This window comes from Gorilla gorilla, chromosome 3 (assembly GCF_029281585.2).
Source record: "Gorilla gorilla gorilla isolate KB3781 chromosome 3, NHGRI_mGorGor1-v2.1_pri, whole genome shotgun sequence".
Taxonomy (NCBI): domain Eukaryota; kingdom Metazoa; phylum Chordata; class Mammalia; order Primates; family Hominidae; genus Gorilla; species Gorilla gorilla.
In genome coordinates this window covers 9,294,224-9,306,789 of record NC_073227.2, presented here as the reverse complement: position 1 = coordinate 9,306,789, position 12,566 = coordinate 9,294,224, and the positions used below count along the sequence as shown (strand labels likewise).

General features: G+C 57.6%; 2 protein-coding genes across 2 annotated transcripts in view; both read right to left on the bottom strand.

Annotated features, from left to right (window-relative positions):
• The window catches only part of PCGF3 (polycomb group ring finger 3), a 32,072-nt gene extending 30,427 nt beyond the window's left edge, over nt 1-1,645 (bottom strand). The window contains exon 1 of the mRNA XM_063704930.1: nt 1,542-1,645. Coding sequence (XP_063561000.1) covers nt 1,542-1,645 — 104 coding nt within the window. The remainder of the gene's footprint in view (nt 1-1,541) is intronic.
• Nucleotide 1,646: 1 nt separating this feature from the next.
• Nucleotides 1,647-12,566, bottom strand: part of LOC101127950 (skin secretory protein xP2) — a 32,665-nt gene continuing 21,745 nt past the window's right edge. Inside the window, exons 3-5 of the mRNA XM_063705147.1 lie at nt 5,268-5,306; nt 4,826-4,966; nt 1,647-2,892 (exon numbers count right to left, since the gene is read on the bottom strand). The gene's annotated coding sequence lies outside the window, so the exon portion shown is untranslated. The remainder of the gene's footprint in view (nt 2,893-4,825; nt 4,967-5,267; nt 5,307-12,566) is intronic.

Here is a 12,566-nt window from a genome sequence, read left to right as displayed (position 1 = left end):
ATTTCCCTTCCTTTGGAGCAACCCCCCAAATCTGAACGACCTCCCAAATCTGTGTGAGAACCACACGCTCCACCTGGCTGGCCCCTTGGCCTCCTGCTGACGCCCAGGCAAGAGTTGCCTTCTCCAGAAACGGTGGCTGGCCCAGGGGTGAGTCCAGGCTCGCTGTGACCCTGGGCAGAAGAGCACAGCACAGGGAGAAGGACCTTGGCCATGTGTCAGGGGCAGCAGGGCCAGGGCCCCAGGACCACCTGCTCCACAGCAGAAAGGTGAAAGGGGTATCCAAGGGCCGGCTCACATCAAATTTAACTTCAGCAAATTCTGCGTAAAACTCATGAGATTCAACTTGGTCTTGAGGGCTCTCCAACAATTTAACTTGACTAAGTATTTTTTCTTTCTCTTTGACACAGAGTCTCGCTCTGTCGCCAGGCTGGAGTGCAACGGCGCAATCTCCGCTTACTGCAACCTCGGCCTCCTGGGTTCAAGTGATTCTCCTGCCTCAGCCTCCTGAGTAGCTGGGATTATAGGCATGCACCACCATACCCAGCTAACTTTCTACTTTTAGGAGAGATGGGGTTTCTCCACATTGGTCAGGCTGGTCTCAAACTCCTGACCTCAGGTGATCTGCCTGTGTCGGCCTCCCAAAGTGCTGGGATTACAGGCATGAGCCACTGCGCCCGGACTACCTAAGTATTGATGGAAATGTATCTGCAGGCACAGCCTGGGCAGGCCTGGCAGGATGGCCTGGTGAGTGCTGGACACAGGTTCTTCGTGTGCAGCTCCTGGGGTGCCCTTGGTCAGGAGACGCTGCTGCCAAGGCAGGATGGGAGTACAGTGCTATGGCCTGGGAAGGCCCGCACTCACAGAGACGCCCGGGGGCACTCACCCCACGTACTGTGGCCTGGGAAGGCCCACACTCACAGAGACGCCCGGGGGCACTCGCCCCACGTACTGTGGCCTGGGAAGGCCCGCACTCACAGAGACGCCCGGGGGCACTCGCCCCACGTACTGTGGCCTGGGAAGGCCCGCACTCACAGAGACGCCCGGGGGCACTCGCCCCACGTACTGTGGCCTGGGAAGGCCCGCACTCACAGAGACGCCCGGGGGCACTCGCCCCACGTACTGTGGCCTGGGAAGGCCCGCACTCACAGAGACGCCCGGGGGCACTCGCCCCACGTACTGTGGCCTGGGAAGGCCCGCACTCACAGAGACGCCCGGGGGCACTCGCCCCACGTACTGTGGCCTGGGAAGGCCCGCACTCACAGAGACGCCCGGGGGCACTCGCCCCACGTACTGTGGCCTGGGAAGGCCCGCACTCACAGAGACGCCCGGGGGCACTCGCCCCACGTACTGTGGCCTGGGAAGGCCTGCACTCACAGAGACGCCCGGGGGCACTCGCCCCACGTACTGTGGCCTGGAAAGGCCCACACACAGAGACGCCCGGGGGCACTCGCCCCACGTACTGTGGCCTGGAAAGGCCCACACACAGAGACGCCCGGGGGCACTCGCCCCACATACTGTGGCCTGGGAAGGCCCGCACTCACCCGATGTACTGCAGGGGGTGGCTCTGGTGGATCACGATCCTGCAGGTGGGGCAGGTGTTGTTCTCCTCCAGGTACTTCACCAGGCAGCTCCTGCAGACTGTCATCAAAGCACAGGTGTGTTAGGAGAGCGTCTAGAGCCAGGGCGCCCACCCCATCGGCGTGCTCCACTGAACACGGGCGTCTCTGAGCTCATTTTTGTACAGATGCTCACTGCTGTCCTCCTTGTGGCTCTCAGCTTCTGAAAGGAAACATCTTGCCGTTCTGGTCTCGGGAGCAATGAGAAGGTTTTAATTGCCCCGTCAATGGGCTTCCTCAAAGAGGCAGGGTTAGGAATTAAGTGGGAAAAAAACTTAGAATGGGGAGATGATGCTCAAAGGTGAGAGAGCTGTGGGTCATCAGAACATGGGCTAAAACAGATAATTTTACAATACTTTGTCCTAAAAGATGACAGTATCTTCTACGTACAACTAGATAAAATCAAATGAAAATAACCTAACATAAAATATCCTAACCAATATCTAAAAATACGATTAACGTTCAAGTCAAAATTCTATCAAATTGGCAAATATTTTATTTCCTAAAGTGAGAAATACACAAGCATCACTTGTATTATAAGCGTACACTTCATTTTAAACATCCTGTTTAAACAAAATGCTCCTCAGCCATCAAGAGACGCACACAGCGGTCGTCCACACCAGCAGGGCCGCCAGCCATGGGGCCTCAGGTTAGCATAAGAGCCGAGCCTCAGCCTGATGGATGGCACCTGCCCGTCAGCGGTAGCCACACTTAGAAAAACACTCAGGTCCAGCCCCAGGTGTGAGTCCTCTAACACCAAAGCACAGACTCATCAGGTGTGAGGACGCACATCAGGTGTGAAGAACACACTGGCAGGTTCCCCTCTGCAGGATCTAAGGAGCTCCTCTGGAGATGTGGAAACTGCCAGCAGTGAGCGCTGTCACAGCGGCTGCTGGCCTGGCTGCTGGGTGGGAGGAATGTGGGGCCTCTCCCGGGCTCCGCGCTCCTAAGTGAGGCCCCATCATGACACCACCCACAGCACCGTCAGCGCGAAATGACTTTTCTGGCTTATCTTCAAGATCGTCTCTGCCCCTGCTCCTGGGTCCTGCTTTTTCGGGCTAGAGCTAAAAGCGTGTGGTAACACAAAAGCCAAGGTTCTGAAGAGCACAGAGCTGGGAAGGGCGCACCCTCCCTGGGTGGCGCGGGCAGGGCACGTACAGGTGTGCAGACACTCGGTCACCGTGGTGGCGTCGATGAGGTACCCGCTGCACAGGCGGCAGGTGATGTGGGCGTTGATGTCCCACAGCTTGATCTTCCTGGTCAACATCTTTGGCTTCTGCAAGAGAAAACGCGATTAATTAACACCTGAAACTCTTCCATGCCTTTCATCCTTGGCTGAGCTCTGACAGCCGCCCCCAGGGAGGACAGTGCAGGCCCTGAGGCCTGGGTGGCAGGAGCCTCTTGGGCTCACGGGGTCCCAGGCTCCCATGTGCAGGGCACGGTCAGCAATCCAGTGTCTGCGTGCACTGGGACAAGCCCACCTTTTCAAAAGCCCCCGGCTCCCCCGCACTGGCTTCTCTCTGTGCCCAACACCCCCTCCTCTCCTCCTGCAGTGAGGACTGAGGAGGGTCCATAAAGCTGCAGAGAGGCAGGATCCCCGGGCTATCTGTCTTCTGTGAAAGCGGAAGGAGCAGGAGGAGCCCGCCAAGGCAGAGCTGCCGGATGGGATGAGGATGGGCAGGCTCCGGGCACCTGGACCCTCTGCGGCTCACAGCGCGACCCCTGGGCCCAGTTTAGAGTCTGGGCTGTATGCTCACACCCCTTCCTCCCCATTCACTTCCGGGGCCGGCGCGGCTTCCACCGTGTCTCCTGAGGCTGTGTCTCCCAGAGCCTGAGGCAGCACGGGGCAGAAGCGGAGGCAGCACGCGGCAGGGGCCCCACCCTACCCTCACAGGGTGGGCACAATGCCAGGCCACAGTGGCTGGCAGAGGCCCTGCCTTGACAGCTGCCGCAGCCGCTCTGTTCGCCCACCAGACCTGCGCCTTCGGGGAGGTGACCCCCGATGTCACCGCACGACGGCAGGCAGAGCCTGGTGATTTGCTTCCGTGCTTGAGGCAAGAGAGCAGGGCCGCTCCACGTGCGCAGGCTGGTGGGGACTCAGGGTGGCCAGGGTGCACCCCACTACTGGGAGTTCGCTCCCCACACCTTTCACCAGGGGAGCAGCAGGCACGAGTTTCCCTCAGTGGGGACGGAAAGCCGCGACCCAAACTGCTGCATGTGTGACACCACTTCCGTCATCACCACCACCAAGAGGCCCAGCCTGGAGCTCTCTGCTGAGCCCCACATCGCCTGCTGCAGGCGCGGGCCTGGGAGTCCAGCTGCAGTCCCACGAAGCAGCTGAGAGCTGGGCTCATCCAGGGGCCACATGTTTGTGGGTGAGGCCTGTCCCCGACCACTCTGCCACCACCTTTACGCTTGCAGTTCTCACCTGGTCACAGAGACTTCCAAAGTCAAATCCTCCCCTCCTCCTCCTCCCTGCGGGGCTGTGAGGTTCGGGAAACCTGATGCATACTGAGGACACGGGAGCCTGCCCAGGAACGGAGAGGGAGGGGAAGGGAGGGGAGGGGAGGGGAGGGGAGGGGAGGGGAGGGGAGGGGAGGGGAGGGGAGGGGAAGGGAGAGGAGGGGAGGGGAGGGAAGGGGAAGGGAAGGGAAGGGAGGGGAGGGGGGAGCCCCACCCCGCGCCCTGACGACCACGCCCACTCGGGAGGGGAGGGGGAGCCCCACCCTACGCCCCTGAGGACCACGCCCACCCACGAGGGGAGGGGAGCCCCGCCCTACGCCCCCGAGGGCCACGCCCAGCCAGGAGGGGACAGAGCACCCGGGAGGGGACAGACAGCCCTGCCCTGCGCCCCTGAGGACCTCCCTGCAGGATGCTAGGCGACCGCCTCACAACTCACTGGGCTGACGCCCCAGGCTCGGCCCCAAGCAGCACTGCTCCTCCGCGACACGCAGCGAACCCAAGTGAACCAGTGACGGAAGAAGACCAGCCCTCTGCACCCCGCACTGCCATCGAGGCCTGGGCCCCCCACAGCTGGCTGGACCTTGGACTCTCACAGGAGGGGCCAGGAAAACTCGGCAGTGAACCGTGAACACTGCATCGTGTCCTGACCAGCCGGCTCCTAATGATCGCCGGCCCTCGCCACAGCCAGCAACAGGGCAGGGCAAGGAGTCAGCAGGACCCCCGGGGTCGGGGGGCGTGGGCCTCACCTCCGCTAGACGTCCGCGTGTCCGTCCCTCTGCCGGGGCATGGAGGCTTCAGGCCAGCACTCCCACGCGACGCTGCCTCCTGGCTCCGCACGCGGACTCGCTTCTGCACCCTCCTTCCGGCCCTGGCTCTTTTTCCATTTTCTAGCACAGAAACGGCACCTGTTAGTTCACTTCGCATCATGGATGTGTCACTGCCACAACTCCGCCATTCCTACTGGAACTTGCAACCAAGCCCTACCGAGCAAAGGGCGGAATGGGGTCAATCAGAAGTACTGACCGGGAGAAAAGCTAAGGACCCACGCATGGCTCCAGCCTGTCCTCAGAGCCTGCGTTTCAGAGGCACTGCAAAGAACGCCGACCACATGCACAAAGCGTGGTCCCGGTGGAGTCCGGCAGTTGACAGGTGCGGAAAGAGTAGGGCAGTCGGCCTACGCGCACTTACCTGAGCACGACGCCTGGGGTCCCTGCTACATTGTGACGCCTGCGGAGAAAAAGCACAACAGGGTTACCCGTGGGCCGGAGGCGGACGACCCCCACCCCACCCGCGGTGCCAAGCCTGGCTTGGTTACACTGCTCTGTTCCTTGCTTAAAATAACCAAAAGTTCTTCAGGGACCGTGAAGAACAGGCTCTACCCGGGAGACACGGGCTGGTCTCGGTGCCTGTCGGGCGTCTCTGAGCCCAGGCCCAAGGCATCGGAGACAGCAGGAGTGGGCATGCGGCCCACGGGGGTGGGGGGCAGCTGGGGGCCCCATCATGCTGTTTTGGGTCCAAGAAGGCAGGATGTGAGTCTGTGGAGCTCCCCAGAGGAAGGGTGAATTTCAGGGGTGATCTGGGGAAATGCAGGACCTCAGAGGCAAGGCAGTGACGGCTGGCTCCAGGACGCAGCCAAGAGATGCCCGCAATTCTGCTGCTGTGCACAGGGCACCATGTTCTCTCCCAGTCACAGACCTGCCTGCGCCTAGCAGATGTGCACCAAGGGCCCCGGCGTGGGCACTGAGCCTGGTGTTGGGCTCGGCGGGGATGAGGACAGGGAGGGCACCTGGGGCCTCAGACAGGCAGGGAGGGGCAGGGGAGGGACACGGTCCCCACCCGGGACCAGGGGACCACGTAGGGACCCTGGGTCTGGGATGGGGCATCAGGGTAACTGCCATGCTGGGAGTGCTTCCCCGGGAACCTCGGTGGCCTCCCCCACGTTCCTGTCTGAGTTGGGGAAACAGGTGGCTGGAGTCAGACTGGGGAAAGTGGGGGCCTGGGATGAGGTACAGTGTCTGTGGCTTAGTGACACAGATTAAATACTTTCATGCTCTTCATTTTCTACCCCATTTGTATCATTTCTACTCTTCCGGTTTCCCATAACTGCACTTTTTATTAACTAATCTTTGAAGCTCAGTTAACTTTTATATAAAAAGGGAGGAAGAAGGGAAAGAGTAGAGTTAGTCTTCCCAGGCAAATATAAGGGGAGATCAGCAGGCATGTCTGAGGCACTTGAGTTAGGGAGAAGAGAAACAAGATGAAGAGAATGAAGCCAGGCTCAAAGCCAGGCTTCCGGAATATTCTGCAACACTGGGGGCTTCCACATCTCCACTGCCCAACAGCACAGCTGCTGACCACACATGGCGTGGAGCACCTGAACTGTGGCTTGTGGGACTGAAGGATCTCATTATAATTATTATTATTTCTTTTTTTTTTGAGACAGGATCTTGCTCTGCCACCCAGGCTGCAGTGCAGTGGCACGATCTTGGCTCACTGCAGCCTTGACCTCCTGGGCTTGAGCAATCCTCCCACTTCAGCCTCCTGAGTAGCTGGGATTACAAGCATGCACCACCACACCTGGCTAATTTTTGTATTTTTAGTAGAGACAGGGTCTCGGTCTGTTATCCAGGCTAGCCGCAAACTACTGGGGTCAAGTGATCCTCCCGCCTCAGCCTCCCAAAGTGCTGAGATTACAGGTATGAGCCACCGTGCCCAGCCCAGGTTTTTTTTTTTTTTTTTTTGAGATGGAGTCTCGCTCTGTCACCCAGGACGGAGTGCAGTGGTGCAATCTTGGCTCACTGTAACCTCCACTTTCCAGATTCAAGCAATTCTTGTGCCTCGGCCTCACGAGTAGCTGGGATTATAGACATCCGCCACCACGGCCAGTTAACTTTTGTATTTTTAGTAGAGATGGGGTTTCACCATGTTGCCCAGGCTGGTCTCGAACTCCTGGCCTCCAGTGATTCACCCACCTCGGCCTCCCAAAGTGCTGGGAATACAGGCGTGAGCCACCATACCCGGCCAACCGAACGAATTTCTAATTGTATTTAATTTTAGTTAAACTGTGGCCAGTGGCTCCTGTGTTGGCTAGTACAGCTGGAGGCTCCTGACAGGAGTTCTTGGACTTCAGTGAAAACACAGACACAGACCTTGGAGCCAGCATTCTAATGAAGGAAGACAGACAATAACTAACAAACAAACAGGTCAATTATTTACTATGTTAGAAGGTGACAAACACAGCCATCCCTTGGTATCCGTGGGGGACTAGTTCCAGGACGCCGCTGATACCAAAATCCATAGGTGCTCAAGTCCCGGACATGAAGCGGTGTCGAGTCTGTACAGAAGCTATGCACGCCACCCCCCCACACGCTCTACGCCATCCCCAGATTACTTACGACACTCAACACGCTGTGCACGCCGCCCCCCACGCGCTCTACGCCATCCCCAGATTACTTACGACACTCAACACGCTGTGCACACCGCCCCCCATGCGCTCTACGCCATCCCCAGATTACTTACGACACTGAACACGCTGTGCACGCCGCCCCCCACGCGCTCTACGCCATCCCCAGATTACTTACGACACTCAACACGCTGTGCACGCCGCCCCCCACGCGCTCTACGCCATCCCCAGATTACTTACGACACTCAACACGCTGTGCACGCCGCCCCCCACGCGCTCTACGCCATCCCCAGATTACTTACGACACTCAACACGCTGTGCACGCCGCCCCCCACGCGCTCTACGCCATCCCCAGATTACTTACGACACTGAACACGCTGTGCACGCCGCCCCCCACGCGCTCTACGCCATCCCCAGATTACTTACGACACTCAACACGCTGTGCACGCCGCCCCCCACGCGCTCTACGCCATCCCCAGATTACTTACGACACTCAACACGCTGTGCACGCCGCCCCCCACGCGCTCTACGCCATCCCCAGATTACTTACGACACTCAACACGCTGTAAACACTATGTCAATGGTTGTTCTACTGTATTTTAAGATGTGCATTATTGTTATTGTTGTACTGTTATTTTTTATTGTTTTGGTTCCCAAACATTTTCAATCTATGTTGACTGGACCCATGGATTCGGGGGAGCTGGCCGTGCACTGTTAAACTGGGTGCACCTAAAGCAGGTGACGTCTGAGCACGGACAAGATATGATGAACTTGACCCTAATAAAATGGAAAGTTTACGTGAAACTGCTAAGTTCCTAGAACAGTAATTCACCAGCATTGAGACTAGCAGAGAAAACCCAGGAAGTTCCAGAACCTTCAGGGAGCCAGGTCAATGGTCAGAAAGTCCCTTCCAAGACAGCATCAGGCCCCAGAGGGATGCAGGTGGTTTCACCAGACGCTCAGGGCACAAATAATTCAGTCTCATACTCTTCTCGGAGAACTAAAAGGAGCCTTTTTCCAACTCACGCTATGAGCCTGAAATAACCAGGCACTGACCATGGCAGACGGAAAGAACTCAACATTAACCTCACCAGGAAACACAGAGGTGAAAATCCAAAGAAAACGGTTAGTCATCCTTTTTAAGCAATATACAAAAAGATAATCATTCTTGACAAACTCAGAGTCCTAGAAAACAAAGTGGGCTTAATGCCTATGGGAAAAAGATACAGTTTATGACAAAAGATACAAGGAGAAAAATCACATGATCTTCCCAGCAGGTGCATAAAAATCATTTGACAAAATCATTGTCCATTCATGATTTAAAAAAAACAAAACTCAGCCAAGCATAGTGGCTCATGCCTGTAATCCCAGCACTTTGAGAGGCCGAGGCTGGCAGATCATGAGGTCAGGAGATGGAGACCATCCTGGCTAACACGGTGAAACTCTGTCTCTACTAAAAAAAATACAAAAAATTAGCCGGGTGTAATGGCAGGCGCCTGTACTCCCAGCTGTTCGAGAGGCTGAGGCAGGAGAATTGCCTGAACCCGGGAGGCGGAGGTTGCAGTAAGCCAAGATCGTGCCTTGCACTCTAGCCTGGGGAATAAGAGTGAAACTCCATCTCAAAAACAAACAAACAAAAAAAAGACACTGGCTAACACACACATCCTCTCAAAGTCTTATACAACAATGTTCAAAGCAGCCCTTTTCCTAACAGCCCCAAACTGGAAACAACCACCTAGTTAGTCCATCAGGAGGCGGATGATAAACACAGCGTAACCCCTCCCCACGCAGACGCGGCTCGGCAGTGAGAGTGAGCAACGCAGGTGCCCACGATCCCACAGGGGAGAGGGGCAGACGCAGGAGCGCACACACGTTCCCACACGCCACGCAATTCCAGAACAACGGCAAGTCTGGTGGGAGGACGCAGGCACACACAGTCCAAGGCAGGGACTGGCCACAGAGGGACCTGAGGGAGGCCTGCGGGGACCGAGCTCTGGGCCGCACTGCCGGCAAGTCCATGAGACTGGACAGGGGGTGAAAAGTCTTCAAACTGCACAATAAAACTGGTGAATTTTAGTGTGTATCTTACAATTAAAAACACACACCATAAACATCATTCCTGTGGTGAAATTAGAAAAAAAAAGCCAAACTCTCAGCTTGTATTGCACCATCCCACCTCAAAAATAACCAGGGCCGGGTGGGTGAGGACACTGGAAAAGGCGACCGTGAACCTTTGGAGGTTGCTAAGGAGGGTATCGTCACGATCGTGGATGAGAAGATTTACGAGACAGAAAACAAAACTGACCATGAAGGAAATGACAAAGTCAAAGACAAGCACCCTGAGTTATTCAAAAGCACCATGGAGAAAAAAAGCCAAGGCCTGAGGGAAATTTCGGCAGTCCCTCCAGGGCCACAACCTAGACCAGGGCCTGGCCATCATGGCCCGGCTGTGCCTCGTGCGCTGTGTGAGCGGGTTTGCTGGCCCCCGCAGGGCCTGCTCCCAGCACACAGCGCTGCTCGTTGGAGGGACGCCTGGGGCCGCACGATATTCACCATCTGCTCCATCACAGGGTTTGCCAGCCCCACTCTAGCCAACAGAGAGCTTCACAAAAGAGAAATTTCAAATAAGCATGTTTTAAATGCTCAACTGTATCAGTGAACTGGGAAATGCACATTAAAAACCCGACGAGATGGCTGCTGACCCTGGCATGCAGAAGCCACGGCCGCAGCGCCACATAGCCCAGGTGCGCACCCACGAGACCATTCCTGCCCGCCAGCCTCTGCCCCACAGCCCATCCCGCCCGCGGCTGCCCACTGCTGGTGGCCTGTTTCACTTCCATGGACACACGGTGGACAGGGCCGATCCTAACCATGGCTCGGGAGAGGCTGGGACGACCTGAGGGTTAATTGGAGCCACAGAGAGCCTGGCGGAGAGTGGCCCCGGGGCTCCTGAAATGGGGAGGCCAGTGAGGGGCCAGCTGGGGAAACTGAGGCAGCTCCAGGAGGCTCCATCATCATCTGTGGTCACCTGCTGGGGGACCCGGGGATGAGCGCTGAGGCTGGACATGAGGGGCAGCGACTCGGGTTTCCCCTGGGCAAATAAGAGCAGAACCCACAGCAGCCCTCTGCAGCCCACACAGCCACAGCACAGAGCCCACAGCAGCCCTCGGCAGCCCACAGAGCCACAGCGCAGAGCCCACAGCAGCCCTCGGCATCCCACGGAGCCACAGCGCAGAGCTCATAGCAGCCCTCAGCAGCCCACAGAGCCACAGCGCAGAGCCCACAGCAGCCCTCGGCAGCCCACGGAGCCACAGCCCACAGAGCCACAGCGCAGAGCCCACAGCAGCCCTCGGCAGCCCACAGAGCCACAGAGCAGAGCTCACGGCAGCCCTCAGCAGCCCACAGAGCCACAGAGCAGAGCCCACAGCAGCCCTCGGCATCCCAGAGAGCCACAGCCCACAGAGTCACAGCGCAGAGCCCACAGCAGCCCTCGGCAGCCCACAGAGCCACAGCGCAGAGCCCACAGCAGCCCTCAGCAGCCCACAGAGCCACAGCGCAGAGCCCACAGCAGCCCTCGGCAGCCCACGGAGCCACAGCGCAGAGCCCACAGCAGCCCTCGGCAGCCCACGGAGCCACAGCGCAGAGCCCGTTCCTACTCCCTCCTCACATGGACACGGCTCCGCCATGCACTGGGTCAGATGGTCCCATGGGCCCCACAACCCCTCAGGGCCGCTGCCCCTCCTCCCAGCAGCCTACACACCCCACGTCTAGCCCACAACTTCTCATTAGGTCTTAATTTATCATTTCTTGATATGCAGAAATATAAACGAAAGCTTAAAGCTGGAAACAGAACTTCCCACGATTGTCACGGCTCCACATGTACACCCCTCACAGCGTGGCCGGCGGTCTGCAATACGCACCTCACACGGCCTCTGACGCGGAGAGACAGGAGCTGAAATACGAGTCCTCATCAAAACCAACCGCAGAAGCGCAGGCTCTGGTGGCCTGAACAGTGTGGGAAGCTCCCTCCTGTGCCCGCATCTGCCCGCCTGCTGCGCCCGCGGTGTCACCAAGCCAGTTTCAGATCCCAAACTGCCTACTTCTCTCAGTGTGCACAACTATTGGTATGTATAAAGGCAGATTTATCAACACTAAGACAGTAATTTCTTTTCTTTGCTTTTTTTTTTTTTGAGACAAAGTCTTGCTCTGTCACCAGGCTGGAGTGCAGTGGTGTGATCTCAGCTCACTGCAACTTCTGCCTCCTGGATTCAAGCAATTCTGTCTCAGTCTCCCATGTAGCTGGGGCTACAGGCGTGCACCACCACACCCAACTAATTTTTTTTTTTTTTTTTTTTTTTTTTGTGAGACGGAATCTCGCTCTGTCGCCCAGGCTGGAGTGCAGTGGCGTGATCTCGGCTCACTGCAAGCTCCGCCTCCCAGGTTCACACCATTCTCCTGCCTCAGCCTCCTGAGTACCCAGCTAATTTTTTGTATTTTTAGTAGAGACGGGGGTTTCACCACGTTGGCCAGGCTGGTCTCCACTCCTGACCTCAGGATCTGCCCACCCAGGCCTCCCAAAGTGCTGGGATTACAGATGTGAGCCACCATGCCCGGCCAAGAATAATTTCTAACAAAACACCTGGAGTATTTTATGAAGTAAATAAACAAAAGACAGACCTTGAACTGGCAGCTGCCACCCCACCCAGCCCAGAGCACGGGCTCCGCCTTCTGGTCCATGGCCCCCACAGCACCACTGTCCACCAGGGTGCTCCGTGGAGCTTCGCCTTCCCCGCCTGTGCGGCCGGCTGTGGTGGCCCACAGGACTGAGCCCCTGACCTGGCTGGCATGGCCGAGGACGGACTCGGGTGTGGAAAAGCCTCCGGGGCCTTTGCTGTAGCCCCTGAGCCTCCTTGTCACCCACTTCCCTGTGTCTCCCGCAGCCGATCCCACCTCTTCCCTCTCGTCCCAAGGCCACATGGGCCTGACCACCCCCAGGGCTCCACGCCCCCTCCCGGCTGACAACCACCATCTGCCCTGAGTCTGTCTGCCGGGGCTCTGCCGTTGGGCCCTGAAGTTCTCAAACT